The sequence below is a fragment of the Diceros bicornis genome, chromosome 26, assembly GCF_020826845.1.
Source record: "Diceros bicornis minor isolate mBicDic1 chromosome 26, mDicBic1.mat.cur, whole genome shotgun sequence".
Classification (NCBI taxonomy): domain Eukaryota; kingdom Metazoa; phylum Chordata; class Mammalia; order Perissodactyla; family Rhinocerotidae; genus Diceros; species Diceros bicornis.
In genome coordinates, this window is record NC_080765.1 from 20537658 (window position 1) to 20560405 (window position 22748).

General features: G+C 41.1%; 1 protein-coding gene and 1 long non-coding RNA gene across 4 annotated transcripts in view; both read left to right on the forward strand.

The window, feature by feature from the left end:
* Positions 1-283, forward strand: part of LOC131422358 (septin-14-like) — a 96945-nt gene extending 96662 nt beyond the window's left edge. For both annotated transcript variants that reach the window (XM_058569521.1, XM_058569522.1), the window contains one exon: positions 104-283. In XM_058569521.1, the coding sequence (XP_058425504.1) occupies positions 104-283 (180 nt within the window). The remainder of the gene's footprint in view (positions 1-103) is intronic.
* Positions 284-15537: 15254 nt separating this feature from the next.
* Positions 15538-21062, forward strand: LOC131422361 (uncharacterized). 2 transcript variants are annotated; one of them, XR_009224076.1, is made up of 4 exons: positions 15538-15577; positions 15976-16053; positions 17089-17161; positions 20993-21062. It is a non-coding gene; the product is annotated as an uncharacterized LOC131422361 (long non-coding RNA). The 2 variants fall into 2 exon arrangements; XR_009224075.1 differs by having other exon boundaries at positions 15548-16053.
* The last annotated feature ends 1686 nt before the right edge of the window (positions 21063-22748 follow it).

A 22748-nucleotide genomic window follows, 5' to 3' on the forward strand; every position in this document is an offset into this window, starting at 1 on the left:
GATAATTAGGATATGTTTGATAATCAGAAAAAAAGACAAGCGTGATCCTGGGGATGTGCCACCATAGTGTGCTTTGAGTCACAACTTCACATTTGTTTCACAGCTACAGGACAAGTTTGAGCATCTTAAAAGAGTCCAACAAGAGGAGACAATGAAACTTGAGGAGGAGAGAAGACAATTGGAAGAGGAAATAATAGATTTTTATAAAATGAAAGCTGCCTCTGAAACATTGCAGACTCAGGCGTGCACCAATATAAAGAAAGACAAAGATCGTAAGAAATAGTCCTCTCTTACCATTATATGGTAATATACAACTTACTATGTTGTAGTGCCCTATCACTCTCGATCCTATCTTCCTGTGAGGTTGTCTTCACAGAACTTAACTCTGATTGAAGTTTTACTAATTTTTAAAATTTGTTTGCTTATTGTATTTTTTCCCCAACTATAGTGTGAGCTCCTTGAGAGTAGGTACCTTGACCATGTTGTTGGGTGCTGTATCTTCAGTATTTAGAACAAAGACTAGCACAGATTTGGCAATCAATAAATATTTACTAAAATGAAAAAAAGTAAAAAAATATGTAGCACAGTGTAAAAAGTGTTGGTTATCTGTGGGAATTCTTCTATCATAGCCCTGCCTATGGCTCCAGTGCACAAGTACGATTTTTTTTCGTGTCTAAATAGAAGTAGATTTTTGGGGGACTCGTAGGAGTAAAATGTTATGTTATAAAAACCTAATTCTTAGGCTCGTTTTCCTTTCCAAATTCTACTGATAATGATCCTTGATAGTTTTTATTACAATAAAAGACTGATTTTTTAATTAGAACTCCTGTGCTTTGATGTTAGACTTTGTAAAACTAATATTAGAATAAAACCTTCAGAAGTTAGAGAGAACCAGAGAACAGTGGGAAACCATGAGGAACATTTGGATGATAATATTATGCCTATTTTGGGTATATGTTAAAACTAAAGTTATGAAAGTCTTAGAAAATAAGGTGGATTTTTTTGTCATTTCAAAAATTTCCTTCTGACTATATATCCTGAATTTTCTGTGTTTCTAATGTCAGTTCACCTATTTGTGTGGCTGACCTTCACCATGACTCACTCTATTAAAATGCTACATTTGGGGGCCGGCCTGGTGGCCTAGTGGTTAAGTTCACGCACTCTGCTTCGGCGGCCCAGAGTTCACAGGTTAGGATCCCGGGCCTAGACCTACGCACTGCTTATCAAGCCATGCTGTGGCAGGTGTCCCACATATAAAGTAGAGGAAGATGGGCACTGATGTTATCCCAGGGCCAATCTTCCTCAGCAAAAAAGAGGAGGATTGGCAACAGATGTTAGCTCAGGGCTAATCTGCCTCACACACACACACACAAATGCTACATTTGAGGATCTTTATATGTTTAGTCCAACTACATGTGGCATAGTGCATCGAGTTTTTCTCATGCTCCTTAAAAAAATGTTTTCTTCTGTTGTAATTTTATCACTGCATTCATTTCAAAGGCAGCATTTTTTCAGGATACCAGGATATTATAATTTAGCGTCAAAATATTGGTGAAAATACAATCTCTGCTCATAATACCTTTACTTTTTGAAAACGTTTATTTGAAAAATATGGGGAAAGGGAGGTACATTCACAATAATTTTTATATATATTATTAAATCACCTTACAGATTTTATTATTTGGGGGAAGAAAGACGTTTACAATATGAACTTTTGATGAAAACTCTAAAAGGACCAGGATCTTTGATTTGTTCACTTGTGTATCCATTCCTAGGCCTAGAACAGTGCCTACCCCATAGTGACAATTGTTCATTGAATAAATGAACACAATAATAGTATATTAGCTATATTACATGCATGGATAGTTTAATCTAGATCATTGACTTCAGAAGATAAACAATGTAACTTATTACTTATTTTAAATATGCTGGTGAATTTTACTGCTAAGAAAATTGATCTTCTCATTCTTACACCATAATCCTATGTTATTAAAGTTGGAGTCACCAATGTTGTTATATATATAAAAAACAATAACATTAATATTGTAAAAATTATCACTCTGTGGCATTTGAGAACAGAATTTTTAGGTAATAATGTGACAGTCCATAGTTTCTTTTAGAGATCAGAAGAATTCACCCTAAATGGGTGGTTTTTTTAAATTCCTTTTGCAAAGGTAAAGAACAAGTTATGATATAGTAGTACAAGATATACATTTGCTCTTTACATAATTGTTTTATAAAATAGTGTTTGTTTCCCATGTAGCTTTTAACTATAAAAATAAAATTGTTCTTTCTCTTTCAGATCCATTTTTATGTAAAACAGAGTTTCCAGATTTATGTAGCACAGAAAGTTTTAATAAGTCAGAGCTACTAAGGACTTATAAGTATACTTTGGTTTTCCTTGGTCTTTTTATTTGCTGTATTATTTATTTATTTGATATAATGTAAATTATATTTTTAAAAATTTCAGTTTCCACTTGATCATTGCTAGTAATACACATCACAATAATTTTTGTACATTGATCTTGTATTGTGTAACCTTTCCAAAACTTGTTAAATTCACTAATAAGTTGTAATAGCTTTTTTGTAGATTTATTTGGATTTCCTAGGTATGTGATCATATAATCTCTGGATCAAAACAGTTTACTTCTTTTCCAAATTTTACGTATTTTATTTTATTTCACTGCATTCTTTAATTGACTAGGATTTCTAGTACAATGTTGAGTAGAAGTGATGAAAGGGGCATCACAACTTTGTTCTCAATTTTAGGAGGAAACAGATACAATTTATTCTATCTTTTTTTCCAGATTTATTGAGATATAATTGACATAATTATGTAAGTTGAAAGTGTACACTGTGTTGATATGATACATATATATACTGCAAAATGATTATCAACATAGCATTAGCTACCAAACTTTCTTCCTGTCACATAATTACCATTTCCTTTTTTTTTTTGTTTTTCCATTACATCGTTTATTTAGGGTTTTTTTTTATTTTTTATTTTTTTATTTTTTGTTTATTGCGGTAACATTGATTTATAACATTGTATAAATTTCAGGTGTACATCATTATACTTCTATCTCTGCATGGATTGCATCATGTTCACCACCCAAATACTAATTACAATCCATCACCACACACATGTGCTGAATTATCCCTTTCGCCCTCATCCCTCCCCCCTTCCCCTCTGGTGACCACCAATCCAATCTCTGTCTCTATGTGTTTGTTTGTTGTTGTTATTATCTACTACTTAATGAGTGAGATCATACGGTATTTGACCTTCTTCCGCTGACTTATTTCACTTTGTATAATACCCTCAATGTCCATCCACGTTGTCACAAATGGATGGATTTCATTGTTTCTTATGGCTGAGTAGTATTCCATTGCGTATATATACCACATCTTCTTTATCCATTCATCCCTTGATGGGCACTTAAGTTGCTTCCAAGTCTTGGCTATTGTGAATAACGCTGCAATGAACACAGGGGTGCATGTATCTTTACACATTGGTGTTTTCACGTTCTTTGGATAAATACCCAGCAGTGGAATAGCTGGATCGTATGGTAGTTCTATCCTTAATTTTTTGAGGAATCTTCATACTGTTTTCCATAGTGGCTGCACCAGTTTGCACTCCCACCAGCAGTGTATGAGAGTTCCCTTATCTCCGCATCCTCTCCAACAATTGTTGTTTCCTGTCTTGTTAATTATAGCCATTCTGATGGGCAAGAGGTGATATCTCATTGTAGTTTTGATTTGCATTTCCCTGACAGTTAATGATATTGAACATCTTTTCATGTGCCTGTTGGCCATCTGTATATCTTCCTTGGAGAAATGCCTGTTCAGATCTTTTGCCCATTTTTTAACTGGGTTATTAGTTTTTTTGAGGTTGAGATGTATGAGTTCTTTATATATTTTGGAGATTAACTCCTTATCAGATATATGGTTTGCAAATATCTTCTCCCAATAGTTAGGTTATCTTTTCATTTTGTTGATGGCTTCCTTTGCTGTGCAGAAGCTTTTTAGTTTGATGTAGTCCCATTTGCTTATTTTTTCTATTGTTTCCCTTGCCTGGTCAGATGTGGTGCTGAAAATATATTGCTGAGACTGATGTCGAAGAGCGCACTGCCTATGTTTTCTTCTAGAAGTTTCATGGTTTCAGGTCTTACCTTCAAGTCTTTAATCCATTTTGAGTTAATTTTTGTGTATGGGGTAAGATAATGGTCTACTTTCATTCTTTTGCAAGTAGCTGTCCAGTTTTCCCAACACCATTTGTTGAAGAGACTTTCCTTCCTCCATTGTATGTTCTTGGCTTCCTTGTCAAAAATTAGCTGTCCTTAGATGTGTGGGTTTATTTCTGGGCTATCGATTCTGTTGCGTTGATCTGTGTGTCTGTTTTTGTGCCTGGACCATGCTGTTTTGGTTACTATAGCTTTGTAGTATATTTTGAAATCAGGGAGTGTGATACCTCCAACTTCATTCTTTTTTCTCAAGATTCCTTTGGCTATTCCGGGTCTTTTGTTATTCCATATGAATTTTAGGATTATTTGTTCTATTTCTGTGAAAAATGTTCTTGGGACTTTGATAGGGATTGCAATGAATCTATAGACTGCTTTAGGAATTATGGACATTTTAACTATGTTAATTCTTCCAATCCAAGTGTATGGAATATCTTTCCATTTCTTTTTGTCTTCTTCAACTTCTTTCAACAATGTTTTATAGTTTTCAGTGTAAAGATCTTTCACCTCTTTGGTTAGGTTTATTCCCAGGTATTTTATTCTTTTTGTTGCAATTGTAAATGGGATTGTATTCTTAATTTCTCTTTCTGCTACTTCCTTGTTAGTGTATAGAAACACAACTGATTTTTGTATGTTGATTTTGTATCCTGCAACTCTGCTGTATTCATTTATTATCTCTAAAAGTTTTTTGGTGGATTCTTTAGGGTTTTCTAATAATTATATCAGACTTAAATGGATTAAATATACAAATTAGAAACAGATTGGCAGAGTGGATTAGAAACCATGATACAACAATATGCTGTCTTCAAAATCTTACTTCAAATACAACAATAGAGGCAAGCTGGAAGTAAAACCATGGAAAACATAAAATAAACAAAATAAATAAGTGAATTATGGTGCCAGTTATCAATGGATTGCTTCTGTAACACAACATCAACGTATTGCCCTTCATCGTTCTGCAATAATGGAACTGCACCCAGTAGGCATTTCTCTTTTGCACCTGGCATGAGTTAAGCTTTGTTAGAGAAGGTTTAGGACAAAGGGGCTTCCTTCCTGGTTCCAGGGTGCTTCCATTTTTTTCTTTTTCTGTCTCCTGCTGTACAACTAGCAGTGGCATATGTTGGGAATGTCTATAGGCAATGACCCACAGTAGACTCAGTGGATCCTCCTGGGTGGCTTCCTAGGGAGACTCAGTGGCACCTCCACAAGTAGAATCCCAGTGAATCCTGTAGTTGTCCCAGCCTCAGCCCACCTGCCACTGAGAGGGAACAGAGCTTTCCTACTTGCCAGTCTCAGCCTGCTTTTCCCTACTTGCTGACTTCTGCCCTGATCGGGGACCAGCTCTGGCCCTGAGCAACCTGGGAAACTTCTCCACCATCCCTGGGCTGCAACCACACCTACTCCAACAAGGTCTGAACCTACCCTTGTGAAGGGGTCCCCTCCCAAATTTGTTTCTTCCTTAGCTATTCTAATCTAATTTTTGGCTATTCTTTATAGTTCCCTTTACACTTTTATAGTTAATTGTTCATTATATAAACTATTCCTGCTCAATCTATTGTATGGTTTCTGTGTCCTCGTTGAACACTGATTCAAATAATCATATATTTTTTAAAAGATGATAAGTGCTAAGGAGAAAAATCAAATTGAAACAAGTTGGATAGGGAGTGTTGGGATAATGGAATAGTTTCTATTATAAATGGCATGGTTAAGACAGCCTCACCAAGATGACTTTGGGAACAGAATTAAAGATAATAAAGAAATTAGCCATGAAATCATCAGGCAGAAAAGGATTCCAGGTGGAAGGAACATACATTGAAAGTCTTCAGGTGGGAGAATGTCTGGCATGTACCAGGAACATAATGGAGGGCAGAGGGACTGGAGCAAATGATACAGGGGAAGACTGGCCAAAGAGGAGGTCAGATAGAGGGTGGGATCGATTGTTTTCAGCTTATAGGCCATCATGAGGACTTTAACTTTTACTCTGAGAGAAATGGAGATCCCCTGGAGAGATTTTACAAAGTCAGGGTGTGACTTATGGTTTTAAAGGGTCATATCCAGTGTTGAGGATAGATTTTGGGGGGCAAATATAGAGGCAGAGAAACAAGTTAGAAAAATACTGCAATAATCCAGGCAGAATGATAGTGCAATGACATTTATCTAGCCATTGGAGAGTAACAAGGTACAGACTTACATACTCAGAGCAAACAAAGAGAAAACTGTTCAAAATTTGTGAAATGATTGTTTCACTAATGATCAGTCTACATATGCAGTGGATGAAAGTCCACAAGCCCAGAAAAAAACACTCTTGGGATGAAGAACAATTCCAAGGAACTCTAAGTCAAACCACACCCAACAAACACAGATTCTAGAATTAGTTGAGATGCCAAGGCAATGGTGAAGGAATAGTCTTTTCAACAAGTAGTACTGGGACAACTGGATATCTACCTGTGGAAGAATGAAGTTAAATCTCCACCTCACACCATATACAAAAATTAAGTCAAATGGATCAAAGAAGTAAATGTAAGGCCTGAAACTATCAACCTCTTAGGAGAAAACAGGACTAGATCTACATGACTTTGGATTAGGCAATAGTTTCTTACATATGACACCCAAAGTACAAGCAACCAAAGAGGAAATAGATCAATTAAACTTCATCAAAAGTAAAACTTTTGTTCATGATCAAGGAAGTGAAAATACAACCCACAGAAGGGGAGAACATATTTGCAAATCTTTACATATCTGATAAGGGTCTACTATTGAGAATGTATAAAATACTCTTACAACTCAACTATAAAAATACAAATAGCCCAATTAAATTGGGCAATACATTTGGATAGGCATTTATCCAAAGGAGATACACAAATGTCCTATAAGTACATGAAAATATGCTTCAGATCATCAGTCATTAGGGTAAGGCAAATCAAAACCCAATGAGATATCGCTTCACACACACCAGCATGACTATAATGAAAAAGTCAGACAGTACCAAGTTTTGGTAAGGGTATAGAGAAATTGGAACCCTCACTTATTCACTGCTTGCTGTTGGGAATGTGAAAGGGTGCAGTTGCTCAGGAAAATAGTTTGGCAGTTTATTGATGAATGAGTCCACAAAAGTGGTATATCCATACAATGGAATATTGTTCAGCCATAAAATGGTATGAAGTATTAATACATGCTACAACATGGATGAACGTTGAAAACATTATGCAAAGTGAAAGAAGCCAGACACAAAATACCACATATTGTATGATTCTATTTATAGAAAATGTCCATTATAGGCAAATCCACAGAAACAGAAAGGAGATTAATGAATGCCAGGGACTGGGGGAGGGAGTTATGAGGAATGACTGCTAACGAGTGTGAGGAACCTGTTCAGGATAGTGAAACAATTCTGAAATAAGATAGTGTTGATGATTGCACAACCTTGTGAACATATTAAAAACTACTGAATTGTACACTTTTAAAAAATTAAGACTTTGTTTAGAGCGGTTTGAAGTTCATAGCAAAATTGAGAGGAAAGTATAAAAATTACTCATATGTTCCCTCCCCGACATGTGCATAGCCCCTCTTCCCATTTTCAACATTTCCCACCAGAGTGGTAAATTTGTCATTATTGATAAACCTATATTAACACATCATAATCACCCCAAGTCCATAGTTTACCTTAGAGTTCTCTCTTCGGGTTATTCTTTCCAAGAGTTTCCACAAAGGTATGAGATGTAACCATCATTGAGGTATCATACACAGTATTTTTAATGCCCTAAAAATCTTGTACTACACATATTCATCCCTCTTCCTGCCCCTCTAAGGCCTTGGCAACCACTAATCTTTTTACTGTCTCCATAGTTTTGCCTTTTCCAGAATGTCATAGAATTGGAAACATGTGGTATGCAGCCTTTTCAGATAAGCTTCTTTCACTTAGTAATATGCATTTGAGATTCCTCCATGCTTTATGGCTCATTTCTTTTTAGTGCTGAAAAATACTCTATTGTCTGTATATACCACAGTTTAGTGCTGCAAAATATTCCCATTGTCTGTATATTCCATAGTTTTTTTAATCCATTGACCTCCTGAATGACATCTTGGTTGCTTCTGAGTGTTGGCAATTATGAATAAAGCTTCTATAAACATCCGTGTGCAGGTTTTTGTGTTAACGTAAGTTGTCAACTCCTTTGGATAAATACCAAGGAACACAATTGCTGGATCATACATATGAGTTTTCACTTTTGTAAGAAACCACCAAGGTGTCTTCCAAAATGGCTGTACCATTTTGCATTCCCACCTGCAATGCATGAGAGCTCCTGTCGATTCACATCCTCGCCAGCATTTGACGTTCTGTGTTCCAGATTTTGGCTATTGTAATAAGTGTGTAGTGGTATCTCATTGATGTTTTGATTTGCATTATCCTGATGACATATGATGTGGAGAATCTTTTTTTTTCTTTATTCATTATATAAATTTCCGGTGTACATCATTATATTTTGACTACTTTATAAACTACATCATGTTCACCATCCAAAGATTCACCCCCGTCACTGTACAAATGTGCCCTTTTACCCCTTTTATCCTCCTCCCACACCCCACTTCTCTGGTAACCACCCATCTATTCTCTATATCTACAGCTTTGTTTGGTGGTGTTATTTATCTTCCACATATGTGTGAAATCATACAGTATTTGGCTTTCAATGCTGCTACTTCCCAAGTGCCTCACTAAAGGGGACAAAGTCTGGGCTTTCCTTGGCATTTGGGGACAAGATGGTCTTGATGGCACCACCAAACAAACACCAGGACCAGAAGGCATGCTGGCTGGGACTGAGGGGCATGTAGAAGGCGTAGGAGAGGAGGCAAGATGAATATCAATTAAGGCCCCAAGCCCGGCTGGAAAGTGGGGGCTGTAGCTTGTTCCACTAACTGTTTATTTTCATTATGCTAGAGATTGTGGTCAGCTACCACCCTGAAGCCTCAGTTCCAGAATTTGCCAGAACGACTTTGATTTGGAATATGAATGCATCAATGCAATGCAAGGGGTGGGCTGTGGTTGACAGAGCTGATGACCCACCCCCTCAGCCAAACTGCAGCTGCAGTTCCTGCACACTGACAGGTTCACAGCATCCTACCTCAGTGCCTGCAGCCTCTGTTCTTCTCTGCTTCCCCTGACATACGTGGTGAAACCAGATGTGCAGATGAATTTACATATCAAGTTAGTAGAGATGGTAACTGATGGGATAAATGTCCTAGGCTCTTTGTTCTCCACGGGACACTCTGAGATGGTTCCACTCTATTTAATGGATGGTCTTCAGGAAGACTGAGTCTCAGTTGCCCTGATGGTGACCTTCTCATTAACATATGCTTTATTGGGTATTCTGCCTTCCCCATCTCACTTGATCTCAGTCTTCTGCTTCTAGAACTGTGGGAGAATGAATGTCTGTGTTTTAGTCACCTTGTTTGTGGCACTTTGTTACAGCAGCCCTAGGAATGCACACAAGCCCTAACATATTAATAATTATATCAAATACAAATTGACTATACAACGTAGAAGACAGGAATTGGCAGAGTAGATTAGAAACCTTGATACAACCATATGCTACCTTCAAAATCTTACTTCAAATACAACAATAGAGGCAAGTTGGAAGTAAAAGCATGGAAAACATAAAGTAAACAAAATAATAAGTGAATTATGGTGCCAGTTATCAATGGATTGCCTCTGTATAACAGCATCAGTGTGTAGCTTTTCATTTTCTGTTCTGCAATAATGGAGCTGGACTCAGTAGGCATTTCTCTTTTGCACCTGGCAGGGGTTAAGCTTACTTAGAGAAAGTTTAGGACAAAGGGCCTTCCTTCCTAACTTCAGGGTGCTTCCAGTTTTTTCTTTTTCTATTTCCTGCAGTACAAGCAGTAGTGGCACAATTCAAGGATGTCCATAGGGACTCACCCACAGTGGGTAATCCACAGTGGATTCAGTGGGTCCCCTTGGATGGCTTAGTAGGGACATTCAGTGTCACCCCTACATGTGGAATCCCAGTGAATCCAGTAGGCATCCCAGCCTCAACCCACCAGCCTCTGGGAGAAGACAGGGCTTTCTTGTTTGCCAGTCTCAGCGTGCCGTTCCCTACCTGCTGACCTCTGCCCTGACCAGGGACCTGTACTGGCCCTGGGAAACATGACAGTCTTCTCCATCATCCCTGAGCTGCAATCATTCCTTCTCCAACAAGGCCTGAAGGCAGCCTTGGCAAGGGGGTCCTCTCCCAAATTTATTTCTTTCCTAGCTACTCTACTGTAATTCTAGGCTATTCTCTATAGTTCTCTTTAAACATTTATAGTTAATTGTTCATTATATAAACTATCCCTACTCAATCTATTGATTCATTTCTGTGTCCTGATTGAACACCGATTCACATGATTATATATTATTTTATAAGGTGGTAAGTGCTAAGGGGAAAAATCAAAGTGGAACAAGTTGGATAGGGAGTGTCAGGACAAGGGGACAATTTGTATTTTAAATGACGTGGTCGATACAGCATCACCAAGATGACATTTGAACACAGAATTAAAGATAGTGAAGAAAATGAGGCATGAAATCATCAGGTGGAAGAGGATTCCAAGTGGAAGGAACATACAGCACAAGTCTTCAGATGGCTGAGTGCCTGGCATGTCCCAGGAGGATAATGGAGGCCAGAGGGACTGGAGCAAATGATACAGGGGAAGACTCGGCAAAGATGATGTCAGAGAGAGGCTGGGACCAGCTGTGTTGGGCTTATAGTCCATCATAAGGACTTCCACTTTCACCCTGAGAGAAATGGAGAGCCCCTGGAGAGATTTTACAATGTCAGGGTATGACTTCTGGTTTTAAAGGGTCACTCCAATTGTTGCATTGAGGACACATTGCGGTGGGGGGGGGGAGGGGGACAAATATAGAGGCAGAGGAAAAAAAAAAGAAGGATATTGCAATAACCCAGGCCAGAACAATGGTGCAATGTGGTCTACCCAGCCACGAGGGTGTAACAGGGTGTGGACTTATATACCCACCACAAACAAAGAAAAAACTAGTTAAAATATGTGAAATGATTGTTTCACTAATGACCAGTCTACATATACAGTGGGTGAAAGTCCACAAGGCCAGAAAACACAGCTTGCATATAAATAAAAATTCCAAGGAATTGTAAGTCAAACCACCCCCAGCAACCACAGATTCTAGAATTAGTTATGATGCCAAGACAATGAGGAGAGAATAATCTTTTCAAGAAACAGTTCTGGGACAACTGGATATCCACATGTGAAGGAGTAAAGGTGAACCCCTACCTCACACCATATGCAAAAATGTTATGTCTTCTTTCAATCAAAGATGTAAATGTAAGACCTAAAACTATAAAACTCTTAGAAGAAAACACGGCCTTGGATTAGGCAATGGTTTCTTACATATGGCACCCAAAGTATAAGAAACCAAAGAGAAAATAGATCAATTAAACTTCATCAAAAGTAAAACTTGACTGCATCGAAAGACGCTATCAAGAAAGTGAAAAGACAACTCACAAAAGGGGAGAATATATTTGCAAATCTTTACATATCTGATAAGGGTCTACTATTGAGAATATATCATATACTCTTACCTCTCAACAATAAAAATACCAATAGCCCAATTAAAAATGGGCAATGCATTTGGATAGGCATTTCTCCAGAGACAATATATGCCTGTCTGGTGTTGCGGCTGGTATGGCCAGCAGTTCCTGTGCTGGCCATCAGGTGGCAGCCTCCTGTGTCAGTGGTGCCCGCTGAGCTTTGCTGGAGCAACTGGAGAAAGGAGGAGTCGTGTGGAAGTCATGCTGACCATCCCACTGCCTCAGAATCCACTTGCACCTCCTATTACTAGTGTTGATCTCCACCATCTGAGCAGGTCAAAATCGAGAAAGAGGGATCAAAGATCCCCCTATTTATTCATTCAGCAGCTGTGTGCCAAGCCCTCACCCAGGGCCAGGAGCCCTAGGGGCCCAAGGGTGGTGCTGATATCTACCCAATGGCCCCTGCCCACCAGAAGCTCAGTCTGGAGGGAAATGGACAAAAGCACAAAATCAGAGACGTGAAAGAGAAGAGCATGAACTGGAATGAAAATAAAGAGTGTCCTGCAGGGGGGGCTGGGGTCTCACTGGGCAGGAGGGTCTGAAAGGCCTCACTGAGGTGATATTTGCTGTGATGAGAATGACAGGAGGAGCCAGCTCTGTAGTCAGCGCACCAGGGAGAGGGCACTGCTGGTGCGGAGACACGCAGGCAGAAGTGAGTTGGGCCAGAGGAGGTTAGAAAGGTGGGCACTGTGGCTGCAGAGAGCCTGGAGGAGAGAGGAGGGAGGGGGAAGGCTAGACACAGGGCCTGGAGATAGTGTGAGGTATCTGCTCCTCTCTGACAGCATTTCTCCCGGCCCTGCACCTTTAAACTACAAATATTTGATATCTCACCGTCTCTGTGGACCAGGAATCCTGCACGACTGAGCTGGAGCCTCTGCTCATGGCATCTTCCGGGTTGGGGCTATGGTCTCGACTGAGGCTGCACCCGGGTGAGATGTGCTGTCAAGGTCACTCCAGTGGGTGTGGTCAGGATCAGCTTGCCTGAGAGCAGAGCTCCTTTCTATCTGTTGATCAGGGCACTCCCTCGGTTCTGTCTTGTGTGGGCCTCTACGTGGGGGAGCTCAGGATATCCATGCGTGGTCCACAGGTCCAGGGGTAAGATAGACTGAGAGAGAGAGAAACAAGGGGAGAGAGAAGGGGAGGGAACACAAGAGAGCGGGTAAGAGGGACCGACAGCCTCAGTGATGGAATCTGGGAAGGGATGTCCTGGCACTTGTGCTGGGTCTGCTGGTCAGAAGCCAGTCCCTAAGCACTTAGTGGTCCACAGGGACGTGTAGAACAGGCAGTGAGATCATCCCTGCAGGGGCACGCTGACCTTGACTCGAGTGTCCTGGGCGTGAAAGGCTCACTTCCTACCTGGGTTGAGCTCAGATCCTCCTCCCTGGGAGTGTTGCTCATCGGGGCCCAGGTGTGCCCTTTCGGGTTTCTTGGGTTCCTTTCTTATCCAGGGGAGAGAAGTACACCGAAATGGACTGAGTCCAGAGCAAGCAGGGTCCCACTCTACTCTTCCAGTTCATTCTCTTCCTTCCCCAGGAGGGCCAAGTCCTCAGGAGCCTCTCCTCACTGCTCACCGTCTTCTCTGCTCTGAGAGCACCCCAGTTAACCCTCTGTAGAAGACCTGAAGAGAAGTTTCCAGGTGGGAAGGCCTCACTCTTTGGGAGCCCGAGAGTGGACATAGACCTCACACAGCGCTGGGCATTGCCCCCTCATTCAGCTGGGACCTCCTGGGAGGCAGCAACCCCTGGGGACAGGGCGTGGGCTGGTGGCAGGTCTCTAAGCCTCCCTGCAATCCCCACCCTGCCTAGTCTTTCCTGAGTGGGCACAGGCCTGCACATGCACACAACCTTCTAGTCTCCCAGAGATTTGTGGGAGCCCATCAAGAGCGCTATGTTTGTCTCCTTACATGGGGCTTCCTCTCATGTTTCTGGCTAGTTCGCTGCTCTGTTGCTTGATCCATCTCAGGCAGCTGCGTAGTTGACCTTCCACGTCAGCTTGCCACCAAGATGGCTACTGTTTTCAGAAATGCTTGGGGGCTGGAGTTTTCCCACTTGTGCAGAAGTCAAGTGGGAAGCCTCTGACAGTGAAGCCACCCCCTTTAGACTTGCTCCCCCTTCATACAGGCATCTCACTGAGCTGCCCTGGGCAAAAACACCGCAGACTCTTACTGTTAGACTTGTCCCAAAGTCCTCGTCTGCTCTGGGGACGCAAACTCTGCTGAGGCTCCATACTGGCTGTGACTTTAAGCAGGTCATCCAATCTTCTGGACTTGAGCTTACTCACCGGTAAGATGGGGACAAAAGTTTGGCCTCATGGAGTCATCAGAGGAGACACAGTATGTGAAGATGCAAACCACTGCAGAGAAAGATGCCAATCGATTGCCAAGTGAAAATGCCAACCTTGCCAAAGAAACAGGAGCTCACAGGGCTGAGGGAGGAATGCAGGCAGCCTGTCCAAACAACATGGAAAGTCACTGACGAGTGTGGCCCTGGCGCAGGTCGTCCCTGAACAGTCAAAGAAGAGAAATTAGACAATAAGGGGGACAGGAGAGAGGCTTGCAAGGAGAAAGATTCAAGTGTTGGAGGATCAAAGAGGCCTTAGGAAAATTGTGAGGCCCTGCAAGGTGTTTGCTGAAGTGCTATTATTGGTCAGAAAAATTGTGTCACAAATACCCAGTCCACTCTGGATTTATACCTTGTTGGTTCTAGGAATCAGCCCTTACTTATAATTATAACCCACATTTTGTTAAATATAGGATATATTTATTTTTCATACCTTTTAATTATTTTATTTTTCCAGATGAAGTACCAAGCATGGGTTTTCTCCATTATTTTCTTTGCATGACTGGTCTCTATTTTCAAAAGTGGATTCCTGGTGCTCGTTGCCCCTGCTAACCCCAGGGACCACCCTCTTTCACACCACACAATGGACGTGAGCCCCACGTGGGCAGCGACCATGTCCTGCAGTGCTCACTAGTGAAGTCACAGCGTTGGGCACAGAGCAGGGACCAGAGGATATTGTCTGAACGTTGAATAAACTAGTAAGTGAATGAAAGAGTGATGAATTAATGAGTGAGTGAATGAGGGAAGGAATGAGGGAAGGAATGAGTGAATCAGTGAATGAGTGAGTGAAGGAATGAGTAAGTGATTGAATAGGTGAGTGAGTGAAGGTATGAGCAAATGAGTGAATTAATGAGTGAGTGAAAAATTGAATGAGTGAAGGAATGAGTGAATGGAGGAATGAATGAATGAGTGGGTGAATGAATGAGTGAATGAAAACACTTAAGCCGGGATCCAAACAGGAAGAGCCTTTATTTCTTCTCTGGACTCTGCCCACGTTGTGGGCCCCGGGGCAGGTTCCTGTCTCTCCCGGCTTCAGTTTGCCACCTGTCCCCTGAGAGGCTGGTCTGGAACTGCATGATCCTAGCTCAGCCAGGATGAGGCCTGGGCTCTCCCCCACACGTGAGTCTGGCAAGGACGCTCTCGGGGGTGCACGAGTCTCCCTCCAACCGGCGTACGCAGGTGGAGGCGCGGGGCGGCCGGGCCTTGGGTCCGCGGCCGGTTACGCACACCAGGACCGCGGACAGCGCGTGCACGTGATCCGCCCCGCCGCGCGCATGCGCAACCCCAACAGCTACGGCTGGGCTGGTCGCAAGGGTCCTGTCCTCGCCAACTGCTCCGTGACCCCGACGTTGGCTAGGCGTTGGAAGAATCCCTGTATCCTGAGGTGTGCGGCCTGGTGGTGGGCGCTGTGGGGTGGAAAACAGAGTGTGAGAGATTCCCGTCTCCCCGGAACTCCCAGCCCCTGCATCTCGGTGCAGCCAGTGCCCAGAGGCAGTTTCAGAAGAGGTTCCAGAGCCAGGAGAGACTGGCCTATGAGCCCGAGAGAGACGCGCCTTTCGTTCTCCCTCTGGGCTGGACTCAGGGGAAGGAGAACCCTTTGCTCTGCGTCCCAGTCCTTTGTTGCGGAGGTCTGCTTGTTCTTGTTCTTGTATGGAGGGACGAGCTCCTTCCGTGAAAGAGGCGGAACCCTGACCCCAGTCAGCCTGCAGGTGAGGGAGCCCATCCCTGTCTCCAAAGGCAGCACCATCTCAGCACCACTGTGCCCGCCCACTGTCTTCACAGGAGCACAGCTGTAGTGAAGGTTGATGCTGCCTGGCCAAGGAGACAGAAGTGTTTTGGCTCATTTATGCCTCATGTAGGGTGAGTTGATGCATTTATTCTGACTATAAGGATGAAGGGGTCAGGACTTAAATCATTTTGTTCAAATCTATGTGGGAATGACCTGAAAATGGCAACTTGCCCTAGAGTTTTCTCATGTCTGGTAGCCTATTTTGTTTCTGTGATGGGGAAAGAACTAAAATTATCCTATATTTTACCCTTTGGGAAAAAGAAAACAGCAAACCTTGGCTTTTCTTTAAAGTGATATAAAAAGTTATTGATATCCTTCAAATTTTGTTTGAGGGTCACTGCATAGTATAAAAGGCAGCTTTCTTTGAAAGTGTCTTATTCTAATGATCAGCCCATTTTTGGTATAGGGAGGAGAGTTTTTCACGGTTCCCCGATGAGAAAGAGCCCTGGACCAGATGTCAGAGAAACTTCCAGTGTGTGCTTGGACCAGTCAGGCTCCCTGTCTGGGCCTCAGTTACTTCATCTGTAAAATGGGGCTAGGATGGTGGACCTAAATGGTCTCCAGAAATTCTTGCAGTTCTGACAGCTGATGGCTTTAACTTAAAAATGTTCCTGAAGCCATGAAACAGGTGATGCAAATAGTTTTTTCCCTGAAGAGTCATAAGCTAGTAAATATAAAAACTAGAGGGACCCAACTCTAAGATGAATGATTTGAGTGAAACTCTTTCACACCTGTGTGTCATGAAAAGTTCCCCTTTCCGTGCTCCCTGCGCGGGTCCTGCTCCTTCTGTATCACCAGAGTTCATCGTTGACCTTGAACACTTTTCATTGGTCTTTCAGGAGGATTTGTGTTCAACCTGATGAGTCCCTGAATATCGTACCCAATGAGTCACTCTCAATAATGCTCACTAATTCCAAGTCCTGTTTTTTAAAATCCTGCCCTGTTCTGGGCAAGTTTTCTAAGCAAATCCCAGTGTCTTGGTCCGATTGAATTGTGGTGAAGATATCCCCGTGTACACTCATGTTTTCTCCCCTTTGATGTATTTCCCACATGGAATAGCTGCTTTGAAAATCAAAAGATAAACCTTCCACTCTGTCCTCTGCCAGCTACCCTCCTGCCAAGAGAGACACTCTAAGCTGCACGTGCTTCACCTTGGGAAGATCAAGGCGTAAATTCAAGGTAAAATTTCATCAGTGTGAAGATTAAGGTTAGGGTTGCTCACGCCCATGCTGCTGGCTGGAGCAACTCTGCACCCCCTCTTCCTGTGGCTGGCATCCCCCATCCTTTCCTTCCGAGGTCGTCTTCCCCCATTTCGCTGGGGGTGGGTTTTGTTGGGGTGCGATTTGTGGGGTTGTGACCTATATCCTTCGGGTTGGTTGGGGCTTGGGGCTATAGCAAGTGCCTAGTCCTGCTTCTCCTGGGACAAAGACACATCTCAAAGTTGAAAGGAAACAAATTGCCGTCCTTTTTATTTTTTAAAACAGATTTATTGTGATATGGCTCTCATGCCATGTAATCCACCCATTTAAAGTATACAGTTCAATGGTTTGTAGTATATTCACAGAGTTGTGCAACCATCACCACAATAGTAGAACATTTTCATCGCCTCAGAATGAAACCGTGGACCCATTAGCAGTCACTCGCCACTCGCCCTATCTCCACAGCCCTAAACAACCACTCATCTACTTTTTATCTCTCTCTATTTGCCTATTTTGGACCTTTCATATACACAGAATAATACAATATGTGTTCTTTTGTGACAACTCCTTTAATATATCATGTTTTCAAGGTTCATCCTTGTTTGTAGTGTATCAGTAATTCATTCCGTTTTATGCCAAATAATTTTCTATTGTATAGAAATACCATATTTTATTTATCCATTCATCAGTTGAAGGATATTTGAGTTGTTTCCACCTTTGGGTATTATGAATAATGATGCTATGATCATTCATGTACAAGCTTTCATGTTTTCATGTCTATTGGGTACACACCTGGAGTGGAATTGCTAGATCCTATGAAAACTCTATGTCTAAGTTTTGAAGAATTGCCCGACTATTTTCCGTTTTTTATTTCTGCCAGCAATGTATGAGGATGCTAATTTCTACGTATCCTTGCCAACACATCTTAATATCTATCCTTTTAATTACAATTATCCTAGTGGATGGGAAGTGATATCTCATTGATTGTGGTTTTGATTGCATTTTCTTCCTAAATAATGATGTTGAGCATTTTTCATGTGTTTATTGGCCACTTGTATATCTTATTTGGAGAAATGTCTGCTCATTAAAAAATGTCCAATTTTTTGAAGTGGGTTATTAGTTTCCTTATTAGTGAGTTGTAAACATTCAATATTCATTCTACGTGCAAGTCTCTTATTATATATATGAAGAGCTGGTATTTTGTCCCGTTCAGCAGATGTTCTTCTCACTTTCTTGGTACTGTTTTTTGATACGCACATATTTTTAATGTTGATGAAGATGAAGTCCAATTTATTTGTTTTTATACTTGTGCTTTTGGTGTCCTATCTAAGAAACCATTGCCCAACTCAAAGTCAAAAGTTTCATTCCTATATATTTTATTTTAAGAGTTTAATAGTTTTATCTCATATTTAGCTGTTGGATCTATTTTGAGTTCATTTTTGTAAGTGCTGTGAGGAAGGAGTCCAACTTCTTTCTTTGCATGTGAATATCCAGTCATCTCAATACCATTTGTTGACAACACTATTCTTTCCCCATTGAATTGTCTTGTCGCTCATCAAAAATCAATTGACTGTAAATGTGTAGGTTTGTTTCTGGACTCTCAATTCTATTCCATTGATCTGTATGTCTATTTTTTGTAACAGTACCACACTGTCTTCATTATTGTAGCTTTGTAATAAGTTTTGAAATCAGGTAGTAAGTAATAATCAGTAATAAGTTTTGAAATTTAGTTTTGAATTCAGATTGTTTTGGCTCTTCTGGCTCCCTTGCATTTCCATATGAATTTTAGCATTGGCTTGTCAGTTTCTGCAAAAAAAGGCAGCTGGGATTTTGCTTGGGATTGCATTGAATCTGTAGTTCTATTTGTGGAGTATTGCCATCTTAATAGTATAATGTCTTCTGATCCCTGAATATGGGATGTCTTTCCATTTATTTTGATCTTCATTAATTGCTTTCAATAATGTTTTGTAGCTTTCATGTACAAATCTTGTACTTCTTATGCTAACTTTATTCCTAATTATTTTATTGTTTTGGATGCTATTGTGAATTAACTTATTTTTCATTGTCAGATTTTTCATTGCTAGTATATAGAAATAAAATTGATTTTTAAATTGGTGTATAATATTATATTAGTTTAAGGTGTATAACATAATGATTCTATATATGTATATCTTGCCAAAGATCACCACAATAAGTCTAGTTAACATCCATCACCTCACATAGTTACAAAATTTTTTTCTTGCGTAAGAACCTTTAAAATCTACTCTCTTAGCAACTCTCAAATATACAATATGGTATTGCTAACTGTAGTCAGCATGCTGTACATTACATTCTTGGGACTTATTTATTTTATAACTGGAAGTTTGTACCTTTTGACCCCCTTCATTCATTTGCCCAACCTCCACCTCCCCAACCATCAATTTGTTCTCTATATCTGTGAGCTCAGATTTTTTTAAATTTTAGATTCCATATTTAAATGAGATCATATGATCTTTGTCTTTTTCTGTCTGACTTATTTCACTTAGCATAGTGTCCTCAAGGTCCATCTATGTTGTTGCAAATGGCAGGATTTCCTTCTTTTTATGGCTGAATAATATTCCATTTTATATATGTATACCAAATCTTCTTTACCCATCCATCCATCAATGGACACTTAGGTTGCTTCCACGTCTTTGCTGTTGTCAATAATGCTGCAATGAACAGGGAGGTGCAGGTATCTTTTTGTGTTAGTGTTTTTGTTTCCATTTGGGTAAATACTCAGAAGTCGAGTTGGTGGATCATATGCTGGTTCTATTTTTAATTTTTTGAGGAACCTCCATACTTCTTTCCATAGTGGCTGCACCAATTTATATTCCCATGCAACTGATTTTTGTTTTATTTATCTTGTATCCTGCAACCTTGCTAATCTTGTTTCTTAATTCCAATAGCTTTTCCATGTATTCTCTGTGATTTCCTGTATACATGGTCGTGTCATTTGCAAATAGAGATAGTTTTACTTCATATCCTCTAATCTAGATGCCTTTTATTTCATTTTCTTGCCTAAGTGACATGGCTAAAATCTCCAGTAAAATGTAGAATAGAATTGGCAAGAGTGGCCATTGCAGAGCTTCCAGTATTTCTCCGTTAAGTATGACATATGTGAGCTGTGGATTGTTCACAAATGCCCTTTACCAGGCTCAGGGAGTTCTCTTCTGGTTCTAGTTTCTTGAGTTTCATGAAATGGTGTTAGATTTTGCCAAATGATTTTTCTGCACTTAGTGGGAATCAGCTTTTACAGCTGCTTTTAAACCGTAGAATCATCTTCCTTTCCCTCTTCCTCTGTCTTTCTCCCTCACACAAACACACAGGACCTCTCTGCAAGCAAATAGAATCCAGATATTAAATACTTGCTGAAAGATCGTTGAATGAATAGTCTAGACCTCTTGATCCCAGTTACCCTTGCCCTGGCTGCTGTGTAACTGGGGGTGGGCCCCACTCCAAACAAGTAATAACAGAAATTCACATATTAATGATGATTTCCAAGGGTGGTGGCTCCCTCTGACATGCACATGCCATCATATTCCCTTCCCTTTACTGACTGTAGAGTGAAAACATTTAGCATTAAGGGAGAGGATTGTGCAGGAAAGAGCATATATCAAGTGTGTGTGCTAAAAGGTAACAATAAATAGGCAAAAATTTGACTTACCCAAGAAAAGTGTTAAAGGAAATATGACATATTCTGTACAGACCTTCCTGGTGTGGAAGTCCACATTCTGGAAATACTGTTTCTGGTTAATTTTCTGAGGCCTCGTGTATCGCTTTTCTCTTCCAGGAGTCTGGGTGCTGACCATGTTGTCAGCCGGCCTCACGAGGGTGAGCATTCTGTTCCACATCTCGGGCTGTTACAGGTAAGAGGCCTTTGGGGTCATTTGTGTGTCTGCAGCCAGGAAAGTGTCAGCTAGGCTTTTCTCAGAATTCCTGGGCAGTGCCAGCAGAGCCCAACATGCAGTATGAGGTCTAGATTGGACGGACACTTCGTCTGCAAACTATCTATGGCACTGAGTTCCTAAGGCCCTTAAATAACAGTGATTCTAAAGTGAAAATGGAAAGAACAAAGGTATTAGCATTGTGTTCATCGGGATTCTCCAGAAAACAACCAATAGGATACATACGCCTGCGCGTGCGTGCGCATGCACATACACACACACAGTTGTGTGTATTTGTATGTGCAGAGAAAGGTTGATTTTAATATATTGCTCGTATGATCTTGTGGGCTGGCAAGTTCCAAATCTGTAGGCCAGGCTTGCAGACTAGAAACTCAGGCAGGTGTCTAGATGCTGTAGTCTTGAGGCGGATTTTCTTCTTTGGGAAACCTCAGTTTTTGCTCTTAAGGCCTTCAACTCATGAGGCCCACCTACATGGTTGACAGTAATCTCCTTTACTTAAAGTCAACTAATTGTGTTAACCACATTTACAAAATACCTTCACAGCAACATGTGATTAAATATCCAGTTTGATTAAATAACTGCATACTATGGCCTGGTCAGGTTCACATGTAAGACTAACCATCACAGCCCATGCTCCCTCAACTTGGTGCCCACTCACATCTCCTTTAGCTGTATTTAATCTCCAAATAAAGACAGAAGAAAGTCATTATTCTTCCTAACATGGTACAGCTATCCTGTGTACAACTCAGAACATACGAATACTCTCCCAAGGAGGATGCAAAGTTCTTGGGTGATGTTCACTCTTTTCCTTGATATACATACTGTAATTTAAATAGTACAATGTGAAGTTAACTATTATTGACACATCTTATTTTATATGTTATGTTATATGACAAGAAGATAAGAAAGAGAAGAAAAGAAATTTGTTCGATATACATACACAGTCTGCAGTCTTGGAAGACTTCCTGCAGTGGGGTTCTTGGGTTGAGGCTTCTCTGCAAGGGAGTGGAGTGTTTTCTATCTTTGGAAAGGCACATGGAAAGGCAGTCATGTTGGTGAACTTTTGCCTCTTGCAGCACCAGTGCCAGCTCCAGAGCTAGTGCCAGCTCCAGTGCCAGGTCGACCTCCAACTCCAAGCTAACACCACCTGCAGTGCCAGACCTCGCACCAGTCTATACCAAATCTGGAATGAGATGCATATCTGACACAAGCCCAACAGCTAGATGTAGTACCAGCCAAGAGCTAGGGCTAACTTCAGTTCCAGATCTTGCAACAGTTCCAGAGCTGGCAGCTCCAGTGCCACTTCCAGATTTAGAGCCAGTGCCAGTTGCAGAATTAGAGCCAGCTCTATCACTAGATCTAGTATCAACTCTAGAGCTAGAACTAGTTCCGACATCAGCCCTAGAACTACACCAGCTCCAGAACTAGCTCTAGCACCAGCTTCAGGGCTAGAACCAGCTTCAACACCAGCTCTATCGCCAACTGCAGAGACAGAGGCAGCTCTGTCATCAACTTATTTGGCAGCTCCAGCACCAGCTCTAGCACCAGCTCTAGAGTTTGAATCAGACACAACACAAATTCCAGAGTAACAGATAATGATAGGAACTGAACTAAAGCCTGCTCCAGCACCAGCTCTGGCAA